The sequence below is a fragment of the Xiphophorus maculatus genome, chromosome 14 (genome assembly GCF_002775205.1).
Source record: "Xiphophorus maculatus strain JP 163 A chromosome 14, X_maculatus-5.0-male, whole genome shotgun sequence".
NCBI classification, from domain to species: domain Eukaryota; kingdom Metazoa; phylum Chordata; class Actinopteri; order Cyprinodontiformes; family Poeciliidae; genus Xiphophorus; species Xiphophorus maculatus.
This window is the reverse complement of record NC_036456.1, coordinates 14,427,106-14,451,716: the sequence shown is the minus strand read 5'-3', so window position 1 is coordinate 14,451,716 and position 24,611 is coordinate 14,427,106. Positions and strand designations below refer to the sequence as shown.

General features: G+C 36.4%; 1 protein-coding gene across 4 annotated transcripts in view; it reads left to right on the top strand.

The window, feature by feature from the left end:
- LOC111610924 (ATP-binding cassette sub-family A member 1-like) overlaps positions 1-24,611 on the top strand; it is a 222,433-nt gene that overhangs the window by 114,685 nt on the left and 83,137 nt on the right. For 2 of the 4 annotated variants that reach the window (XM_023346037.1, XM_023346036.1), the window contains exons 23-32: positions 3,832-4,055; positions 6,887-6,962; positions 8,541-8,746; positions 10,656-10,704; positions 11,826-11,930; positions 12,908-12,940; positions 13,115-13,254; positions 17,838-17,965; positions 21,650-21,748; positions 21,928-22,117. In XM_023346037.1, coding sequence (XP_023201805.1) covers positions 3,832-4,055; positions 6,887-6,962; positions 8,541-8,746; positions 10,656-10,704; positions 11,826-11,930; positions 12,908-12,940; positions 13,115-13,254; positions 17,838-17,965; positions 21,650-21,748; positions 21,928-22,117 — 1,250 coding nt within the window. The remainder of the gene's footprint in view (positions 1-3,831; positions 4,056-6,886; positions 6,963-8,540; positions 8,747-10,655; positions 10,705-11,825; positions 11,931-12,907; positions 12,941-13,114; positions 13,255-17,837; positions 17,966-21,649; positions 21,749-21,927; positions 22,118-24,611) is intronic. The other 2 variants (XM_023346038.1, XM_023346039.1) reach the window with 2 other exon arrangements.

Sequence of the window (24,611 nt, the reverse complement as noted above, 5' to 3'; positions counted from 1 at the left end):
AAAAAGGGGTACAGTGCTGTAAAACCACTGTCTGATTTATTAAAGCCAAACAACTTATATCAGTGAACCTGACAAATACATCCATATTGCAAACATTGCATGGTTAAACAAAAAAGAAAAACAGAAGATGGTGACCACCAGGAAGGTATAAAACCAGTCAAACCGTTTTATTTTAAAGGATATTGAAACTAAATACTGAATATAAAATTCAGTGCATGAACACACATTTATATTTTATCGAACTTTTCACAAAATAATTTTTCCCAAGACTTATTATGAGGAGCCTACTGATTTTTTTAAAGATATTTTGAAAAGCTTCACGTACCCCCTGCAGTACCTCCACGTACCCCCAGGGGTACACGTACCCCCATTTGAGAACCACTGATTTAATGTATAAATTCAATTGCAATGGATGGTAAATTACAACATGCATACGAGATGTGACATGAATGTAGTCAAAATTAATGTAAATTAATTCTGAATAAATTGGACATTTTTGCATTTGCAGTGAAAACTTGATGGAACTAAGAAAAATGTTAACTAAGCTCTTGTTCCAACTATTTTAGGACTGCAACGTGTTTTATATACCATACATAGTGCAACTATCACACAAATGCATAATAATGTATAGCAGAAGTCAGTGTTGCAGGACAAATGCGATAAAATATAGAAGTATTTCTTTTTTCATGACTAAAATGACTAAAAACAACATAGTAATGACATACAACACATTTTCCATGACAGTACACAACATCTTACGTCACACTAATGAATGATTTTCATAAACCATAATGTCTAAAATTTTAAATTTGTTAAAATTTTATACTAAGCACAAGGTCTTGTAACCCAATGGACAGGATATAAATTAAGTTATGTCAACTTAAGAGTTTTATGTCTTGAAGTGACTGTCACTAATAGCAGTTATAGAGTTTGTTTGTTCTTTATTACAAAGCCAAAGCTCATTATGTTTTCATCCTGCCTTTCTCATCCACTGTGAAATCCACCTGTCTCAACTTGATTTAGAGGGAAGGAATCTAAATAAAAGAATAGAGTTCGGTAACTCTACTTTGCTGTATGTGTTTTGAGTATGTAAAACAGCAATTTATCTGAACACATCCTTGGTATATTACTACATGCTCTAATTTGCTGCAACTTGCTATAAATCAGAATACCTTTGAGAGCCGTTTGCAGTCCAAACAAATTTATTTTTTCCTCCAACTTGCAAATGATTCAATACTTTTTGGATTTTCTCTACATACACACACACATTCATCTTCCAGGTTTGACCATCCCATGCAAAACGAGCCCAGTCGGTTAGACTAAACCGCAAGCAATCTCTTCAGCCGTAACTTTTTTTTAATTTGAAACCATAGTTTTCCTGCTGTATGTTAAATTGATTGGATTGCGTGTCTTGATGTTTCATTTCATTTTATGTAGAAGGAAGGCTGAGTTTGCGAGGCAAAACATCATGCAGCAATGCTTTACTGTGAAGAGATGAATTAAGCAGTTTGACTGGAGGCAGGGCACGCATTGGCGTGGAGAGAGAAAGAGAGAAACAGGGCATGTAGAAATAGTTGGACAAGCAAAATGGCTACAACGGGCCACAGTTAATGACCTCTCAGTGCGTCCTTATCCCCGGGATAATGTGACGTGTGAGGATACAAATTTAACTTTGTGCAAAAACAGCCTTGCTCAGCACCGTGCCTGACCCTTTGCAGTAATAACCATCCTCAACATTTGTGCAGAAAGGGTGAAAACCCTTGCTTGTACTAAATTTAGAACGCTGATGTCTTATACCTTTCACATGTAGAGATGTGTCTCTGTAGGTTGGAAGAACTGAAGATGTTGCAGGAAAAGCATCACAAAAATCTGACTTCTGTGACCAGAGAAGAAAATTTTTAAATATTTTTGAAATAATTATTAGGGTTATTTCATATCACCTTTACTCTTTAATGTAAAATATATTAAAAGCAAGGTTTGATTCTACTAAAGTGAGGTTAGGTGGGGTACTTATTAGCCTTCAGCAATAACAATACATGAAAAATTGTTTAGAAAATATGTCAAGTCAAGCTAATAGCTAGCAATTTAAACTAATTAGCTATTTAATTTAATGGATACTATTGCTAATTGCCACTTAACCCTCTATGGCATGACTTTTTATTTTTGTGGGGAAGAAATATTTTCCTGCATTCTTTGGGAGCTTGGTGGTCCCTAATTACATGTCAATCATAAAATCGGACTCTGACACCTCCTGGAACCAGATTTGGGTTTGTTGCCTCAGGGTAACATTGGTCTAGAACACCAAGATTGTCTACACTGATTATGAGAAATGAAATACAAATCAAACAAAAACTATATTCATAAAAGAACTATTTTTTGGACAAAAATATGTCAAAAATCATGCCCCCCAAAAAATAAAATAAAGGAGCAATGTGAGGTACAGCTATGTGGTTTGTTGCCTGAGGGCAACGCCATGCCATAGAGGGTTAAGCTTAACGACTATTTCAGCTGACAGCAACTTAACCTAACAGCTACTTCGCTTAGCAGCTACTTTGACAACTTCCTAAGCTAGCAGTCACTAAAGTTACCTACAGTTCATCCAGAAAGTATTCGTAGCAGTTTGCTCATTGTTGCCAACTCCTCAGAAAGGAAAGTAGCTATTGGCTGTCATGGAAGTCACTGGATGATGCCATTGGATAATTTGTATATTTGGTCATGTGTGATTGAGGCAGAAGAAAAGAATATCAATGTTGGCAAGACAAAATAACTTTTTTTTTTTTCCTAAAAGTTATCCAGTAAATGTAACTGAGTAAATCTAACCAGTGGCTACACACCTATGAATTCTACGCTATTTCTCTTTCTGCCTCAATTGAGAGCAGTTGCTTTATATCTCCAACAGGTAGCCCTTATTTTAATTTTTTTTTATTTTTACAGTGATTCTGTTGTCAAAAGAAGAAAAAAAAACATAATTCTTATGTTCATAATCACAATTTTTTCTGTTAACGTTCCTGGATTTAATTAGGCCAACTCTGAGGATATCTACTGAAATAATTTTCAAATTATTCATTGACAATAAAGGTGTGTCTCTAGCATGTGACTGCAATTTAATTTATTGATGTTTTAATAAGAAATCACTTGAGGAACCCATGTCAAAGCAGCTATCTTTCATTGTAATAGAGGTAATAGGTTAAATGTTTGCTACTTAAAAACATGACTGGATCAAAGAACCCATTTCTCTCTGATGCTGCTTTCCTGCAGACAGCAGAGACAGGACCACGCTGTGACTTCATTACAAATCTGCCGTTTTTTTCCCTTGCTTTCTGGGGTATGTGATAATTAATATGTGTTATCTGATCCAGCGTGATGTAAAAGGATTAGAACACCTGTGAATAATCGTGCAATTCATGCCGTTTTTGTCACTGCAGATGCATTCAGTTTGATGCCGTTCGAATCAAAGGACTCTGGGAACAAAACAGAGCTGGAGTAAAATTTGTTTCCTATAGAAATGTTGGAAAGCAGCCTGTGGAAGGCCTTTATCGTTATTTTAATTATGTCCCAGTTTCACACCCACGCGCTTTTCTTCGGTTTGCTTTGTTACCACGTTCAAAGGCACGAGAAAAAAATAGATCACAGTGAAATTGACACTGAGAAGATAAGTGACGTCATGCAGATTCAGATTTTGATATCTACCTCATTTTTAGGAGACCCTGTCCACAAAAACGCTTTGTATGGATTTTCATGAATAACTTTTACAAGCCGTACTTGGAGCCTGCCTTTTATTTTATCTTTCAGCATTTATATAAAAGACATGTCTATTGTGGTTCTCCTCAGGTCGCACCATTATTTTGTCAACACACCACATGGATGAGGCAGACATCTTAGGAGACCGCATAGCCATCATCTCTCAAGGAAAGATGCAATGCTGCGGCTCCTCGCTCTTCCTGAAGAAGTGTTTCGGCAGTGGCTACTACCTGACTCTGGTCAGAGATAGGACGGAAAAAATTACCAATCAACGTAAAAATATCGCACAAAATCTGTCCAAGGAGGAACAAATGGTGAGCATGTTTTATTTTTGAAATAATTTGTTTTGAAAGCAATTGGACTTTTTTGCCAATGTGTTAGCATATGTGCCTTTGTTAGCAGGCAGAGTAGTAAACATTCTGTACATTCATGGGTCAAATTTGAGCTGTGTTCTCCTTGAGAAAATTGGATATTGGCATGTTAAAAATAAAGCAAAGCTATAACCTTTTTTTGATACTTGCACACAAGAATCAAAAGAGCCTAACTGCAACCTTGGCTCTCTGTGCTGAAGGTTCCAGCCAATGTGTGCAAGTGGTTCATCGTCAGGTTCAAGACTCGCAGTGCGAGTCAGATTAAGCTGATTCCTACAAACACGGTGCGCACATCATAATCCTCAAACTCAAAAGCCCTCCAACATAGCAAATCCCCATGCACATTGACACACTAAGATCCAGTCATCTATTACTTGGCTGTACTCTAAAGCATAATTGCAAGAAGTTAGACGAAAAAATATGCTCTCAGTTAATGAGATCATTTAATGAGGAAAAAAATACTAGATAATATAACAATGGAACAGCTGTTCTTCGTTCTTTTTAAATCTTTCAACCTATGATAGCGCATCTAAAAGTTTTTACAAATCTGAAGAAATTGTATAAAGCACATCTTGCAAAACGTTGTATCCTGTCATGTAAGTAAGACCCAGATGGGGGTCTTTATCCTGTCATGTACATATTATACACTAATGGCAATACAAAGTAAAAAAAGAAAAAAAGTATCGACTTAATTATAAAATTAATCAATTAAATGGATAGAATGATGCAACAGATTAACCTTAAATACAATAATTGTGACTCAACATGGTCGTCTTGGAGTACCTTTACATATGGTACTGCTGGAACAAAATGCAGCGTTTAAAAACGGGGTTTCTTAATGGGGCCATCAAACACTGCTCAAGACGTGTGTGCTTAATGGCATGAAGCGTGTGGAACTCTCACTATACTACTGCATCAGGATAGTGACTGACTTGTGTGTCTTTGGATTTTTTCTTTGAACTTTGTTTCAATTTAATGATCACCTAAACATCAGAGAATAACTCACAGACTCTGATACTCGTCATAGTCTATGAGTATCCCCAAGAGTTAAGAAAATGTCCAGCTAAGTCAGTCTAAACTGGGTTAAGTCCCATACTTTGTTGGATGCTGCTAACAGTCTGCTTGCCGAGGTGAATGAATTTTCATCAGCATAGATAGAGATGTCCCCCTGCTCGGCTCTTAGTAGCTTGAGTAGCAGGGTTCTGCATCTTTCTCCGGTATGTTCAGAAAGTTTGGGCTAATATGTGTGACTCATCCGGTGTTGGCTATGGGTGTTGTCATGTTGTCTGCCTGTGTCCCGGGACGCCTGCTTAATGTGGGTTGGAGAATCACTTGATGGCAGGAAATCGGCCTTGGTGGAACAGGCATGGGTTGTCTGGTGGCAAGGGTGCCAGCATGTGGGCTGCTCTGAGATGTTGGTGGTGGACACGGTTGTGTGTGGGCATTTGATCCGCTCAGTGCGATCTGACCTGATGGTATTGCCAGATGGGCATCTTTATTTTTGGATTGGGTTGCGTTTAATTGCCTCCACGGGGGATTTTGTAGTGCAGGGCGGTCTACTGTCTGCAGGATTGTGACGACTCCTTTCTGTGGCCGTTTGCAGTGTGGAGGTGTTTCCTTTCTGTGGATCTTGTTAGCGGTTTGGAGTGTAGTGGGAATAGCTTATGAGGGCCTGCTGAGTTTCCCCAAAAGTTTAATGCCATAATTTTTCTTTCACTGCTATGAATAATTAGTTACAAACACAAATAAAAACAACATAAATGCATGGAGGGTAATGCAATTACATAATGACATGCACACACAAACGGCACACAGCAGTTAAGGCAATTCTGTCATGGTCTGCCTAAAATAACAGTTTTGCTTTTCATTATTGGAAAACTGCATTCTGTAATAGTTCCTTCATTATTTTATGCATTTTTGATGTATAAACAGAGATCAGAAGAATGTTTAACATATTCTTTGTTGTTAGGTAAGCAGTTTAAAATTAGGTTCTTTATTGCAATCTTCTCACTGCTATGAACTTAGTTTAGCCCTTTCAATAACTAATAAATGTCTTTACAACTAAATTGCTGCTTTTGCTAGCCTACAAGACCTAAGTTTGACACTTAGATAATGCCATTAAAACTACCAGTGAGTTTTTAGATCAATTTTTCTTGTGATTGGGTTAGACACTGTGTGCTTTATTTAAATAAGTTTTCTACAACATCCTGTTATAGAAAATCAATCCATCCTCTTTTTGCAGAAGACTTATGTTCTTCTCATTTTTAAGTCTAAAACAGAAATAAAATTGTGGTCTTCAAGAAGGACAAGTTTCCAATAGTGGATATTTATCCAAATGTATAAGTTGTCTCCTCTCAAAAAGTCATGTAGTTTTTATAGCTCTAAATACATTTTATTTAGCTGGACTCTTTCAATAGCAATTTAGTCAACTGTTTAATGAAGTTAATTTAGTCATTGTAATTTCACTGGAAAAAAAGAAGAAGAAAAAACTGCATTTTATTCTAGAAATTTATAAGATTTACTCAACTTCTTTCTGAGATCAGATATTTATATTCTGTTGTTTTGCTTAATGATGGGAACAGCGGACACTTTTCATCACAGATTAAGCACACTTCATGCTGATGTACGCACACAGCTCTATTTACACTAATTAAGTACAAACTTACAGAGGCACATTATTTGATTAATGCTTCATAGGAGTCCTCCAGGAGGCACTGCTCATCATTCTAAGTGGTAAGGTATGATAGCCTTTCTAATCCAATTCTGATTAACAGGAGACAGCCCGTCCTTCCAGGGATAGTCCAGATGACGGCTTCGGCAGTCAAACATTGGACAATTCTGACCGTACAGGTACACGGTTATTTTGGTTCATTTGCATGCATATTTAAAAGTTCAAAGAAGGTTTTAGATGTTTTTTTTAGTTTTTGTACATTTTCTAATTTCCACATAATTCAAACCATAAATACCAACAGCTCTTTTTCCCCCCTGAGCTCTCGTCATCTGAGGCTCAAAAACTTTTCGGCAAGAGCATAGAAACTGGAAAACTATCATTTCTTACGGTGGAAAACAGTGTTGAATAGAAGTGATATTTTATTTAATTAGTTTATTGAATGTTTGCTTTTGTGGCTCATCTTTTTAACCTTCATTTTTTAAACTGGCTACTAAATCAGACAAGATTCCTTTAAAATTAAAATTAGACACACACATTTTGTGTTCTTGTTTCCACTGTTTTTAAATTTCTTTCAATTTGTAATAATTGACTGTTGACTTCTGTTGACGATTAGCATTGCATAAATAACTTAAACAGTTCTCAACTAAATTGAACTACATTAATTTCGTTCTTCACTGTCAATTGTTTGTATAAACTGTCTCAGACTGTCTAAGATAGCAAACATGAGTTTAAATACATGCATGTTTTTTTAACAGTATAAACTAAGCATGAAGTTATTTTGATTTTTTTTTTTTACAACTAATTGTGAGGATTTTATCACTAAGGAAATTCTTCGTATACAGATTCTGATTAGATTCTGGTGTTTATAAATACAAACTAAAGATAGATTGAGGAAACCAGATCCTTCCTTCTTTCCTTGCTTCGTTGGGTGCAGAGTGGCGGTCTCTTATCCCAATTGTGATTTTATACCAGGTTGGCTACACCCCGGAGGAGGTCAAAGCCCATTGTAAGGTCAACACAGGCACCCACAGGGCAGAACAATTGGAAACACACCTTTACACGAAGGGCAGAGTATCAGGTTCAAGGAAAATACCTTTTTCTCCACAACAGTTAAACACCAGACAGAAAGCAGCATAACAGCAGGAATCACATTTCTATAAGTGACAACCCATTATTCTTCATTAGTCTAAAACAAGCAGACCACATCACCACACAAAGCCACGTGTGCATTCCAAAAAGTGATTCAGTCTGAAGTGTAAAGTAGATCCATTTACTTCTCCACAAAGTGCCAAGCCAGTAGTTGTTAAGCTTCAGTAATTATGTATGAGAGGCGCTGGATCAATAATGGATGTGTTGTGTTCTGCAACGCTGTGTGGATTGATCCTCACCAAATCCCCGCTTCAGAGCAGATGACTGAGAGGAGTTACAGTTTGTTCGGAGAAGGTGTTTTTGCAAATGTCAAATGATCAGGTGCACAACCTTTTCAGTGTGTTTCTCTGTGTATTTCAGATGTCTTGATTTGTTTGGGAGTACTGCACCAATGCCACTCTGCAGGTCTTTTAATATTCCATGTGGTTGCTGAAATTTAGCAGCGGCTACTCATAAATAATCTGGAGGCACACAAAAACAAATCAAATCAAAATGTATATTCAACAAGAAGGAGAGGATTATTTTTTATTTTTATTTTTTGGGGGGAAATGTTACATTCTGTATAGACAGTTCTTTAAATTGATTCTTTTTTGTTCTACCTATTAAAGCAGGTCTTGCTGCTGTAACTCAGCTTGTGCGCCGCCATGTACCAGAAGCTGCGTTTTTGGAGAGCATCGGTCAGGAAATCACCTTCATCCTGCCCTACAGTGGAGCCAGAGACGGGACCTTTGCCACACTCTTCCACAAGCTTGATCTCGCTATGGCTGACCTTGGCCTGACCAGCTATGGCATCTCTGACACCACACTGGAGGAGGTAAACTGACGACAGCATAGACAGCATTCAAAAATAATAAATTCACTGTAGGAAGATTAGAAGAATTATATCCTTATTTTATCTTCAATAGTTTTTAGCATTTTTTTAGAAGGGAAAATATTCCATTTTAAGAAATTATCTTTTATTTTTAACCCAAATCACTGGTATCACAATTGTGATCTCTTTTAAATAAAATGAACTATAGTAGTTGTTTTGTCCATACTTTTACAGTTTCACAACTTCTGTATCATATTCTTTCTACTTCTCAGAACTTTAAATATAATATAATACAAAGGGACATTTCTTTAAAACAGTGATCACTGGCCTAGACAATGACCTACAGTTTTCTTTTCACCAGGAAGAGGTGGACTACTCTTAAATAATCTGGAGGCACACAGAAGTGGATCAAATTTAAAAGTATAATCAACAAAAAGGAAAAAAATACTTTTCCATAGCTCACTGTTAGAGAACTACAGCAAAGAGTAAGAAGTCCTCACAGTAACTATTATACCTTATTTACATGCTAGCTGTTTGTTTGATAGTCATTCCTCGAAAAGTACTTTTGAGCCTTACCGCCAAAAAAGAAATGTGGACTTTACTTAATTCTTCTGGTCCATTTATGTGGAACCGAAATCAAGCTTTTCGGCACCAAGCTCTCCTGGTTCGGTGTGAGTTCTTCAGCGAGATAAAATCCAAAAAATATGTCAAAACTGATCTCTTACAGCACCGGTAAATGTTCACCCTTTTTTTTATTTATTTTGTTTATTATTACTTTTGTTTAATTTTTTTTAAACTTGTCAAATTCAGTATTTATCAAAACTGTTCAGGGTGAGGTCATGCAACTGGTTAAGAATACATTTATTTAAAGTCTTTTTTAAAGTAAATGTGCACAATACTCTATACTTGATCTTTATGTTGGTTCTTTGATGTGAGGTCCTTTTGTTTCTAGGTTTGTTTCTTTTCTTTTCCTGAATATTTGTTTCTCTTAGTCACCTTTTAAGATGCAACTCCATCACATGATAACAGAGTAAACAATAATTTTCTCAAAAAAGCCATTTACTTCAGAGCAACAATATGTTTTCTGCTGATTTGTTTTTATTTTATTATAACTGAAACTATTCTGTGATTTTGATGGTTCATGTATAATATTACAGATTCTTGTCTCAATTATATATGAAGTCTTAGTTTCCCATATGGATGACTCTTTTTGGAGGTGAACTAGACAGACATACTGCTTGATCATAAATGTGGATGACTCTTCATGTACCTTAGACACACCAGAGACACTCATGGCTGGAAGGCAATATGAATAATTGCTTTTTAAATGTACTGAAAGTCAACCATGACAAGAATTTTTTTTCTTCCTTCATCCATTTCATCTTTTGAAGCCTGAATATGCTGCTGTGAATACTCGGTTATTAATAATTGAACATGAACATATAGAACCTGTGGAAGTTGGTTTAAAAAAAAGTCAACTGTTGAGAAGCTTGGATTGGGAAAATTACTATAGTGTTGAATGAAGAAATTGGCCATGTGAAAACAGTCTGTTTAGAAGAATTGCGTCTTTTTGTCAAAGCAAGAGGATACCCTTTGGGCATCTAACGTACACTGTATTATTTGAAATAATAAATAACAGGGCTATCATTACGGAAAAGCTACATGGTATGTGTTCAAATGAAGTTCATCTCTCCAGACGTATGGAACAGAGCAGTTTGACAGAAACTTTATGACAGGTCTGTGTGGAATGCTCACATTCAGAAATACTGTAGAATAAAGAAACCTGAAAGTTGTCCTTGTGCTGTAGAGTTATCTGCAGAAATTAATCATAATTGTGCACTTGATATGAAGTGTCTTGTAAATACTAAACCTAAATATAATGAAAAATGTTTCAATTTTGTTTATTTTGCAGATATTTCTGAAAGTGGCAGAAGAAACCGACGTGGATACAGAAATGCCATGTAAGATTGCAAAACATGTAGTAAAGTAACAATGATACATCGTTCATATAACAATGGTCTTGTTAAGAAAAGCAGAGTTTAAAAGGAACAGAGTTTGGTTCAAAGTTGGTGCTAAAAACCAAAGGTTTTTGAAATACATTTTAATCACTCATGCTGAGTCCTGTAATACAAAAATGCCTCCATTTTTATCTTCGTGGATAGACATGGAGGATCTGGTGGACCGCATGTTGCATGCAAGACCATGTGCTCTGTACCAGTTGGTGTTTCGGCACAACCCTAACCCTCTCATCAGTCCTCAAGCTGTACATGCTTGACCTGAGTTACTGTAAGCATATCAATAACCAGTCTGAGAACCTGCTCACTGCAGCAGGAACTCCAACCAGAGATTCTTGTGAGGAGAAGAATATCTAAAACTTTCCTGAGATGTAGCCCTAGTTTTTGTGAAAGCAACTGCAGATATGTGTAGCTGATGTAGCAGGTTTAATCAAGACGCCTTAGTGTCAAGATGCAAGAACCTGTATAAAGCATGACTAATCCCACTTTGTTGTGCTGTTCATTCTTGATTAGTTGACCCACAGGTCAACTTGGACTGAACGCACTGTCCCCCAAGTCTACTTTTCATTTTGAGCACAAACAGTGCAGTTAAATCTGAGAGAGGGCCTTACAAAAAATAAAACAAGTGCAAAACATCATTTGCACTTGTTAAAGTCACAAATGGGAATGATTACTATCATTTGAGATGAAGGGTAAGTCAAATTGATGGCAAATACAAAACCGGAAAAGTGCTAAGTACAACTATTCACATATTAAAAGTGATTCATTTGTGCTGCTTTTATTATTAATCTTAAACAATAAGCTACTATTAACTTTGTGATTGATTGAGTTCATTGATTATTTTTTTTTACCTGATAGCTGGTTGTTGTTGTTTTTTTTTTTATTTCATCTGTTTCTTAGAAACGTCTTCCAGGTTATCAGAAGTGTCTGTCCCTTAAAAACTCCTGAGTTTGTGCTTTTTCATGGCATAATGTGGCATCTTGCGAGACAGGGAGCTATTCTTATTGTTATTTATATCCTTAAATTGGGTCAGGCCAAAACAACATATCTTATTTGTATTCCCACAGCAGCAAAGGAGCCATTGGTTAGAGACTGGAAAAGAAGCTCCCGCGAATCTAAAAGGAACAGCGTTGCCAGCGTCCGCGCCAAATCAGAGCACAACGGGATGAGAGGCATGTTCTTTCTAATTTACTTCCTCCTTTTTTTGTGTGTGAATGATACAATTGTGAATATACATAATCACACACCTTAAATATTACATTGTGTAAATAAAAATACTAAGCTGACTATGTACAAGATAACGTGTCATGGATGTAGCAGGTTTTGCATTAATTACTTTAAACCACTGACCAGCAGTCCAGCCCGGTTCTTTTTTTTTTTTTTTCTTACCCCAGATTAGATACCTCAGAACTTACAATTTTAACCCACATCTTAATTACGCCTTTGCATTATGGCTTTTAACGCTCAGACTCCCGATGCAGTCTATGCCTTGTGAATCTTGTTCAAGCAAACTCTTAACTGTATTCTACTTCATATTTTTCTCAGAGCTGCAATTATCCCTGTTGCTTCTGAAACTTTTTTCCGCCTTCCACTCCTCTTTCCATGAGTATGCTTCGACATAGCACTCTCTGAAAAGCCAGCTTGTCTTGGAGAAATCTTTTATAGGTTACTCTCCTAGGAGAGGGCGGACGTCCGTGACTGTCTTCTGGACAACTCTGAAGTCATTCCACAGAAATACATTTCTGTAGAATGAACAAATGTGTATTTGTCTCGTATAATAATCAAATCTTCTGACAAATTGAAATTTGTATTTTCATTTGTAGGATGTCATAATCATCAACAGCAATCAACATTTGAAAGATATTTCTCTGCTTGCAAGAATGTGTTTTATTTTCAGAAATAAAGTAAAATATAAGTTCATAATGACTGCGACAGACTGGTGAACCCCACATCTCGCCTGGAATGTTCACTGGAGATAGGCTCCAGCACCTCCCGACCCCACTAGGGACAAGAGTGTTAGAAAAAAGATGGATAGATGGAAGTTTATAATGATATCTTAGTTTATTGATATACTCCTCAATACAGTGTAAAAATACTGTAGTTACTGTAGTTTCTTGCTAAAGGTTGATATTTTTCTGTTTTATTTCAGAAGTTAAAGAAAAATTTTTGAATAAAGTTGAAGGTATGTACTTTTTTCACACTAAGCTAAAATAATGACAGTTTTTATTTGCTATAATTTAATTTTATTTAGTAAAAAAATAACCTGTCATGCTGATAATTGATTGAGTCAAGCTGACCATTTTCATATATATGCATATACAGTGTATGAGATGAATAACAGTTACCTTAATGGCAGATTATAAGAAAAGTGCCAGCCTGAATGGAAGGGGATCCATGGTCATCACCGGTTGGAAACTGATCAGAACGCAGTTTTTGGCTCTCTTCATCAAGCGCTTCCACCACGCCCGAAGGAGCCGCAAGGGACTCATTGCGCAGGTAATGGCCTCGGTTTGTCATATTGATGAATTGAAGGGTTACCCTCACGCAGTTGTACGGGAGGATCAAGGTAGGATTGTGTGAAATGCATGTTGGCTTTCCAAAATCAGTTAGTGACACGTATGATCGAGTGTGTTAATTTAAACTCTGGAGGGAACGCATCAGTCTTGATGTAGTCAATAGTTGTGGAAATTTAAGTTGTTCAAAAAGAAATTCACACTGAAAGCAATGCATAAAGCGCTGAAGAATGAACAGCGGCACCTCAGAATGATGTAACGTCGTGTCAGTGCGGCGCATTTGCAATAATCATCTTCATATCCCTGAGGCACGTGTCGTACAAGAAGACACTCGAGAGACAAAAGTGAGGGCTAGCCGTGGAGAAGGTCTTTTGTGTTATTCAGACACATTCTTAGTCTCAATATAACCCGGTGCAAATTTTTCAACATCCTGTTTGCCCTTTGAAAGGACAATGCATTTTGTACAGCCAGAAAAGAGACAGAAAAACACATTTCCAGAGATAAAAGGTGCTTTAGTTGTATCATATCTTTCACCTGACCACTGAGAAAAAGAAAAAAAAATGAAAGGAAGACATCCTGTGTGACACTTCCGATTTGTTTCCCCCAATCAAGTGTTTTGATTAGACACGTATTAAAATTGAACAATTAAACAGATGACAGGCTTCTGTTAGCTTATTAAGTGAATGTCTGTATTATTTTGTTGTTTGTAAACATAATTTCAAAAGTCAAGACTAATAAAGAGACAGAATTTCAGCAAGTCAAAACCAATTTCAGTAAGTAGCAATTTTCTAAGCAAGTTTTTTTTTTTTTTTTTTTTCCCCACAGCTTTGAGACTTAAATTGCCTTTGCCAGTCCTCTATATTCATTATTCACAACATTGCGCTTGTATATATGTAGTAATTCTATCAGTTATGATCCCTCCCATTATGGTAAAATAATCAGGACTGAAACAGAGCAGCAAAGAACATCCTCTTCTTTGTTGGAGATGCAGAACAGAAAGAACAAGTGCTTCACCTTTGATAGGCTCTTCTTGTAATTTGCTGCGGTACCAATCCCCATTAGTCACTGTCAGTCCTGGACGTCCCTCTGCAGAGGGTACGCATAGGTGGTATGTGTGTGGATGTGTATATACAAGGCCACATCTATTTCTCATTTAGCTAAAGGTCTTTCTTTTGCTCTGTTGTGTCAACAGCTTTCATTGCTAGCGGATGTGTTTCTACAGCGAGGTGAACTCTTTGATTGCAAGCTTTTATGGAAATCTCAAAGAATCTCCAGCACAGGAGGTTATTTAAGGGGCAAGAAGTTGGAGATGGCATTTTTGATTAATGTTTGAAATGCAAAGAGTTGTCTAATAGTTATAACGTGGTAGATGAGTTTAAAAGTTTGAATACGCAGTGCTGAGACAAGACCTCTGACTTTGAAACTATTGATTTGGAAGTAGGCATATTTTTCCAGTTTCATTTGACTGGTTTTGAGTTAAATTCCCCTTATTTTTCAAAATATTTTATTTGAAATATTGTACATCTATTTAATGACTTTTACTGGAGATTCTACTAAGGTTAAGATATATTTTAGAAAGAAAATCCGTTTCTCCACTAAAATTTAGATCCAACTGGTGCCAGGACAAGTTAAAAATCCATATTTTATCAAACCTAATATTTCACTCCTGACCACTTTTTAAGGGAAATGACTTTCAACAGGACCTGTGTCTAAAATTCAAAAGGGTGGTTCAGGAGATGTAGATTTTAAAACAGTTTTATTATGTGAGGTGCCATTGTTTTTCTTTGGAAATTGGTGCAGCTAGTACTGCACAGCACAGTGTAGAAATTTCAACCTTTTCATTCAAATTCATATTAGAAAAAAAGCTAGCAGAAGGGTTCTTTCGTTCTTTGTCTTTAATTTGACCGCTCCTGGTCACTGTAGATTTTTGTAATTACTGCATGAACTGAAAGAGCTACCTGAAAGGGGAAAAAATAACATTTCTTTCTCTAATGGCCTTCTTCTGCTTTGTGTTCAGTAATTATTTCAATTTTCATCGTACCAGGCATCTGCTTTGAGAAGTCCATAGGTGTTCTTTGTAGAAACCAAGCTGTGGAGTGAAATTCTTTACAAAAGCTTTCAAATATGCATCACCTTTTCCTTTTTTGGTTTTACAATAAGATTCTTTTCTTTCCTTTTTCAAAATTTCAGGGTTTTTCTTTCAACTATATTGACCATACATGTTGAATCTTAACTTATTTTGCTGTTTAAATGGTGATGTGTTGGTACATTATTTTTATGCAGCACAAAGGATTTTCCATATGCGGTACTAAATATCCAGTAGTTTTCAAAGCATCTTCAGTCTGAATTGTCATGTAACTGTTACATAATTGATGGGAGAAAAGCATCATAATTCTAAACAATGGTTGAAAATTATAATTATGAAAATTCTAAAGTGATGACAAAAAAATTGTCAGGGAAGTGAATCGCAACGCAGTCCCACCATGATGTATCCAAACAGATTTCTTTCCAGAAGTAGGAGTCAATGCTCCACAAAAGGCCATTGTTTTTAGTTGTGCTTTCTATATCCTAGCTTTCTTATGATCTTGTGACAATCCTATCGGCTGCCATTGCTAAAAAAAACTCTAAAATTGATCCATTAATGGGGTCATCCAATATAAGGAACAATGTAGTAATAATGGACGCCTTGTGTTTTTTGTGTGTATGCACACTGCTTTGTGAAATCTATGTTCTTTGATTGCTCATGCATGTTGCTTTGGGTCATAAAATGTCCACACAGAAGTCTTACTGTGGTGGTATTTAATTAGTGGTATGTACGAACATGCAACAACAAAAAAAAAAGGATATAAAAAAAACTGGAATTGAGCATCAAGACCAACTGTGCAAATATAGCTGTATAAATAATACAAACTTTAATTGGTGTTTTTGAGGCTTAATTGAGTTGTGAGTGGACAACCAGACTACCAGTGTTAGGCACCACTGGTATCTGACCTGTTAGCAAAAACAAATATTAACCCTAACCTAGTTCGTATATGACAACAACCTCTTCCCAGAATCTCCGCTAAACTTGGGGTGCAATAAACTTTGTCATTGGTTTAGAGCTTTGTGTGAGCACTACTCCTTGTTTATAAGCAGGTTCTCTCAATGTCAGACACACCAGCTGTCGCTTGTATTTATTGCTGAGAAGAAGCAAAAAACAGTGTTTTTTGTTTTTTTTTGGTGGTCTGCCATTAGGCTTTTCAGTCCAATTGCTGCTTTTCAGTTTTCCTTCGTGCACATTTTCATTTAAATTTAACGTTTTCAATTGCAGCTCCGTGAATTGGCTGGGTAAATTTCCATGCTCTGCAATTAATCAGTTGGATGCAGAACCTCCCCCTTTTAATATGACCCGACCTACAAATGATTAAATATCAGCGATATGTAGCTTTTTTTTTCTATAACCCCCTTTGTCAGCTGTAACAATGTAATGAAAAGAGAATTACACGAAGAGGATCGGATGTGAAGACGAGGTTAGGCAAGACTGTTTTCTGTTTGCGTGTTTGTGCGGGCGTGTGTGTGTGTGTGTGTGTGTGTGTGTTAAATAACAAGAGACGAAAAAAAGGCGAGAATCTAATTATATCTGAGTGGCCAGATGACGACGGGTGTGTTGCAAGTGTTTAATCAAACTCATAAAGCATGCAGAGGGGCCCAAACAAGTTGGCAGGGAGCATATTAATGTGTAAGCTTTGTTGTACTGGTCCTGGATTATTGTTAATTAGATGAGCCTCTTTTGCATTTTGCTATACAGAAAGTAGATAAACTAATGACATGTTGTTGATTAGGAGTTGTGAAACTGTAAATATTGATCTGTTTCCATATCTGGAGGAGTCTTTTTCATTTAGAAAGAGGACAATAATATGTTTACCCTTAACTGTAACAGTTGAACAGTTGTAAAACCAATACAACTTGTTTACATTAAAATAGAACATATAAAAGATTTGCTATACTTCACCATGAATAGCTGTTAATGATGAAAAAGTATTCATATTCCCACACCTTTTTCAAAATGTATTACATTACAACAACAATCATGTATTTTATTGAGATTTTTTATGACCTTTGCATACTGAGATTAAATCAGAGATTGACTCCATTTACTTATTCGGAAGTGCAACCGGTCAAACTCTTTATTTAAGGGCATCAGAGTAATGGCTGCTGAATTCACATCACACTTTTCAGGTTTGTATTTGTGGAAAATGTTGAAAACTATGCATTACTTTTACCTTCACCACACTCTTATGCACTACTTTGTTTTGTTCTATTTCATAAAACACATTTCTGCTTTACTACTAGCTATAAAAATGCAAAAAGTTAATTGGGGTTGTTGCTTTTACTGGGCACTACGTGCTTTTAATCTTTAATGCTGATTTTAAAAATTTTGGATTGATTTTACGCCTTTTGTATATGGGCATCTTCATATTGGATTTCTCTGACTTTCTCATTATTATTCAAAAGGGTTTCAGATGGTGCAGCATAGGGACAGTTTAATGAGGTGCTTTGACTTGAAATTTGTCACTGTCCCCCTAGGTGGTCTTGCCTGCTTTCTTCGTGTGCCTTTCTCTGATCTTCTCCCTCATCGTTCCACCATTCAAAGAATATCCAAGTCTGGAGCTGCAGCCATGGATGTACAGTCTTCCCCAAACCACATTTTATAGGTAACAACATCTAATAGAATATCCATTGGATTTTTTTCCCCATACACTGAAGTCATTTTCTTTCAAATTCACCAAGGAATTTTATTGGAGGTATGAACGATCTCATTTTTTCCAGCCACAATTTTATTCCTACTGAATATAACTTTTAACAGTGTGAATTTATAGCAAATTCCATTTTACATAGTGATTGGATCACATTCTGTGGCTTCATGATCAAAGATATACACCATGAAGGTAAACAGTTTGGTTATCACAGACTGAAACTTAAAACTGGTTTATGCATTAATCCAGATTGCACAGTTTTAAGATGCCTCAACTGCATTTGACCACCTCTTGATCAAAATATAATCCTGAATTGGATTATTCTGTGGTGAACATTGATTCATTACAACACAGTTTATAATCTGTGAAGCCTTTCCTTTTTTGAAAAAACAAAAACGATGCCCTAAAAGGGGTCCTGCTGGAAAACTGCAGTACTTGAACAATTCTTGCTTGGATAAATTATTTCTACTGATTATAGATTCTTTAGGATAATATTTATTCCATTAAGGAATAAGAACATTTTCTTGAAAATATTGTTATTGTTAATCATGTCTAATCCTCTTGAAGCTAATTATTACACTTTCTGTGCTGATTGCAACACATTGTGAATTGTGAATAAGAACCTTTACCACTTCCTGAAGCACAATACTGAAGCACTTATGAGGAATTTACTAAATAAAGTAACAGTCAAAGCAATTCGTCTATAACCCTAATAAAACAAAACCCATTAGATTTTTACCAGAAATTAATTTCAGGCAAATGATTTTAGCTGTTATCATAACATGCCCCTTACAGTAATGTTTCAGTGTTTTCATAAGGCTACAAAAGCGCAACGTCTGTGGCAATATTTAACAATAAAGGCAGAAAATCAAAGCAAAAAGATGTAAGAACTGCGCTTACTGTGTATTGGCAGCAGATTTTGTATTTTTTAGGTCATCCGTCTGGACATTGTCCCGCTATTGGCTGACTTTCTACATCACCAGCATAACTGCTGACAAAGTTTTGCTCTGACTAACTGTATAAACAGTGTAGCAAAGTGTTCCTCTGCAAAAACTTTAAAAAGAAACTCACCATATTATCATGCATAAAATAAATACTAATGCAAATGCATGTTCCCAAATACTCCTGTTTGTTGGATATGAAGAGAAAGTTCAGTTACAGACTTCGAGGGTCACTGCTGATAATTGTGTTTGTATATTTTTGAGATGTGAATATTGACTTTACATATTTCCAGCTTTCTTTCTTCATAATTAAAAAATACTAAAATGCTAATTTTTGCAACAATTAAACAGTTTTTACAACCAAATGTTTTCTTTTAATAAATGACCAATTTTATGAAGTTGTCTCCTTGAATCACTGAATGTCATACACCTTAAAATCCTGTTATGCCACGGGGTTCTGTGTGCAAATAAGACCAACCAAAATTCCCTTTTACCCTTTTAAAAGATAAATTAGCATCTATTTTTTTCTCTTTTATGCACACCTGAAAATGTAATAAAAATAGTCAGAATTACGGCAACATTTTCTCAATCTATTGTTTATTGAAAATATAAAATATGCTTTAACACCTGTTATGTCATAAACAAATAAAATTTCACTTAATGCTTGAAAGTGATAGACTTTTTACATAGTCCAGCTTATTCTAATTGTACATATGAGCTAACATGAATCCCTGAACAGAACCAGTATAAACTCTAATCATGCTGTCATTAGTATCCGACTATTATAGGTTTGTTTCTTGCCCAAGTCTCCCTCAAATATTCTTCCCATTCTCCATGCTAGTTGCACCCTTTGCCCTTTACTTTCATGGTACTTTGGGATTTAAAATGGTACTCCATAAAGACTGCGCTGATGGCCCTCGGCCAGCAGTGGTCACAGCTCAGCCAACCATTTGGATTAATATAGTGTTCATTGTCTCATTTAGGGGCGTCTCTGTGAAGGTCATATGGCCGTTTCCTGGCCACTAGCAAGTGGAAGTAGTCTACTTGTAAAAGAAAAAAAAAAAAAAAGATTATGTGCAGCCATCTGTTTTGTAATTAACAATGGCTGGGTTACTGTGTTATTTAAGATAATAAAACTACTGGATAGCTCCAAAATGAAGACTTGGGCATATACACGGAAACGGTGGAACTAATGAATGACTCACAGAAGGAGGAACTAAGCCGATAGGAACAGAATGTCAAATAATGGCCTGGGAACATCTTGTTAGTCTTAAATCACATCTTACTTTCTTAAAGGGGTGGTATTATGTATTTTCCAGGTACATAGTGCCATTTTATGGCATAATCAAGAAATTGTGTTGCCTTCAGTTGGTCTAAAATGCGGTACATATCAAACATGACTTAAATGACATTTGACTTTGGAATTTAATGCCATGAAATTGGGCCTCTGTTGCTTTAAGAAGCTCCTGCTCTTTCCAATCCTCTTCCTTTAGCATGTCATTGCAACATTGACTTTCCGTTAAGCCATTTACAACCGTTTTTAGAAGCGTTGAACAGAGTAGCTCAGGGTTTCTCTGTGAGGCGGACGCTTGGCAGAAGACTGCAGCTCCAAGGAGGAGCTTTATGGAAGTAAGCGTTGCTTTGTGGGAGCAAGCGTTTAAGCACCCCCGAATAGCTGCCGCAGTAGATTCAAGGATTTCTTAAACAATGCATGAAAGAATCAAAGCAAAACTTCAGGTAAGTTTTTGGTGAGGGAACAATTCTATTGTAGGATTACAATTAGCTGGCCTTTATTTGAGAGAAACCAGACGCAAGCTCTAAAAGCTTTAGGCCATTTCCTAGTAGCATTCAGCACTGTTACCAAGACTATACAATGCCTTACCATCCTATTTTTTATTTTCTATATTTTTAGGATTTCTAAGCACACAATATTAGATGTTGTAAAGTTGAATACACTTCAGAGTTCTTTTTAAATTGGAAAACCACTCAATTTGTAAAGTATATTCTGAATCATTTGTTACCAGAAACACAGTAAAGGTCGGCTTTCAATACAGTATTTTATATTATAGCTTAAAACCTTGATTAAAACAGTGCCATCCACACATTTTTTTACCTTCCTAATTCTGTTTAGGGCCCCATTGAGACTGGAGCCAATTCCATCAGAATTTTCCCTTTTCAATTATTTTTGGGCTTGCGGCTCAATAGTTGCAATCATGTCCCTGTCCAAAGTTGAAAAGTTTTCTTTACACATTTAAACAAACAATCAGTATAAACAAGTGAAGCTTCTTCCTTTAGAAAAAACACACTTGCTTGGTGAGTAAGTAGAAATCTATAATCTTCAGTTTCACAAATAAACTTACAGTGGTGCTTTGCTGTTCAGTGTGGCAGGTCATTACCAATATATATTTCTTACTGTGCCAGGGAATGGTGCTTAATAATATCTGGTGTGAGCATTTTAGTTTTTACTGTATTGTCAAAAATATAAATTTAAAATATTCTTTAATCTAAAAAATAGAAAACACGTGATTTTTGTATTATTTTTAATTCGTATATTTGTTTAATTTATAAAGTTCTTTTCAGACTTTAAATGACAGAACTGTGAGGTTTTTGCATTTGACCTGTAGGCTGACTGTGGAATACAAAAACATTGTGTGTTGTAAATGTTGTATTTTAATTTTGTATCCATTTCTTATATGCACAGCAATGACATGTCTGAAAATCTGGAGGTGTCAAAGGTGACAGAAACTTTATTGAACAACCCTGGTTTTGGGACACGTTGTATGCATGGAGATCCAATACCGTAAGTATTCTGGACTTTTTTAACTAATTCTCATAAATTAGTCTAACAAAAAATCAGTGTCTGAGAGTTGCAAATATAATACTGATAATATTAACATTTTACTTGCACAAATCTCACTTGTAGAGGTCTGTGGCTGTGAAAGGAATCCACATTAATAGTCTCTTACCATTGCCTTACAGAGGCTTACCGTGTTCACCAACTTACTCTGATTGGACTATTCCATCTGTGGATCAGTCAATCAAAGACATCTTCCTCAACGGGAACTGGAGCATGGCTAATCCTTCGCCTTCCTGCCAATGCAGCACTCCTAAACGGACGATTATGTTACCCGACTGTCCACCAGGAGCGGGAGGTCTCCCTCCACCACAGGTTAGTCTGTCATTCTGTACAGTTGGGCTATTTCTTTCAATAAATCGCTCTGTTACCCTCCGAGGTCCCTTTACCACGACAGGGCCGCTGTGTGCTGAGCAGCATAGTAAATATGTGGCATAGAGCAACGAGGGAATGCAAAGGTCTAAATATGAGAAACGACAAATAAATCAGTGACAGTGCAGTACAATAAAAATGCTTATCATTGAGGCATTTTTGCATGCTCTCTGAAAGTCCCAGTCAGCACCATTTTGATTCAAAGATGTAAAGGTACTTACCAACAGGAAATTTGCATCGCATTGCAAAATGGAAATCAGACTTCTGTGTTAGCTCGTTATTGTGAACTTGCACTCAAGCATGAAAGCGGGAACCAACTAAAAATATCATGAGATTCATTGTCGGTGACTCAGCTAGTTCTATATATTTACTAAAAATTAACATTAAAAATTCACCCTAGCAGTGTCATATTCCTCTTTAAGTACAGTAACTTTCAAAATATGCAGTATCTTTCTCGCCTTGGTATTTTATATGATATGAAGACAAAAATACATATTGGTAAAGTGGAAACAAATCTGAAAAGTGTGGCATGGTATTTAACCCATTGACAGTTACAAGCAACCAATGACCTTCAGAGAGTAATTCTTCAGATGTTCGGCAAATAAAGTTAGTGAGCAAACAGCATTATGAAGACCAAGAGAAAGAGCAGACATCAGGGAAAAAGTTATAGCATAAACTTCATGCTTTACACCAAGTATGGAGGACAATAAGCAATACACATCACCCTGAACTCATCTCTGTGGTTACATGTGGTGGTGGCGGCAGTCTCATGATGTGGGAATTATTTTCTTCAAGGAAGAAAAGTATTGAATTAGAGACGTAATCAAACTTTTCTGATTTTCTTCTATAAAAATAATAAAGCCATGCTTCATTTTCCTTCCATCTCATAAATATGCACTACATTGTGTTGTTCAATCATATAAAATCTCAATAAATTTCTCTTAAAAATGTTTCTCTGACATATAAGACATCTAAGTGGTATAAATACTTTGACAATGCAGTCACAACTTTAAAAAAAAAGTCTAGCATACCTGTAAATATTTGACTGAGTGCAGGGCCAGCCTAGACTTCGCATTTTTTTTCTGCTCACGTCATACGCCCAGGGAACTTAGCAGGTTTCATCCCGCAGCAAGTCAATACCAATTCTTCATAGACCATTACTTCAACAACAGACATGGACAAATGCAACCAGGGCAAATGTTTCACGGTCTGACCTGAAATGAAGTGATCCAAGCGGGGAATCGATGGGCAACTCTGGGACACCACGTCACTGCCAAGCTGCAGCCACCTGCTGGCTGAACTAATCACGATGCAGAGAGCAAGTGGGATTTCATTTAGAGCTAAATGATTTGCACTGCTGTTGGCCAATGATGATGAGAAATCTAAAGTTTAGAGGGAGAGAGAGAGCAGGTGGATTTTCCTTCCTAGGGTCGATTTGGTCTGCTTACGTTGGTTTTGTGGGATGTACCAGCAGTGCAAGAGAACTGGATTTAAACATCTCATTGATAACCTACTCATGTCTGACATCCCAAAATAGGCCTTTCATATGCAAAAGATTTAACAATATTATTCCTGATTGTACACTTTCATTTTTATTTTACCAGAGACTGCTTAGGATACAAGTAATGCAGCTTGTGATAGTTTTGTGTGTGTGTTGGGGACTAGGTTATGCTGCAAAGAGTGAGCATTGTCTTTCTGTAATAATTTGACAATCATGCTGCAGGGTAGACGGTGTACTACTTTTTGCATATTGTTCTACAGAACTGCTTGTAAAGCCTAATAGGCATCCTTATGATGCTGAAATACCACCTGTCAAGTTTTTTTTTTCCCAAGAACTTTTCACAAGCTTTAGAAAGATCTCTTAGGAAATAAGCTGTAGCCCACACAGTTTGGATTGTGTGCTGCTGGGAAGCCTTGGTATAACCGGATTTTAGAAGTGGGAAGGTGTTTCAACAAATCCTGTTGCGCAAGGTAGGTGTGGAATTGAATGTTAAAAACTAGGAAAATGTTCCATTTAGTACGAAACAGTGGTGTTTGCATATTTCTCAAATATTTTTGTCATTGTTTTTTGGGGAATATAATATGTCTAAATGCCTTTTGATCAGGCATGATTCACCCACATTAGGTCACACTTTGGTTTTCTCTTAAGCATCAACCATATGGTTATATGAGATTAGAAGTAACTCCTTTGTTATTTTGCAGAACCAATTAAATGATTATCACCAGGACAAGAAAAGAATGAAATACCTAGAGCAATAATATAATATGCAGATGGTACGCAGAATAATGACTGTGGTTCAGGGTAGATGCTACAGATGGGGGGCATCTTATGTTCATTTTGTGGTTTTCTTTTTCACCAAGTTTTCACTCTTCTGTGAAGAGCATTATGATCAGAATGGCACCTCGGCCAGACCAGACAATAATACAGTGAAATGTG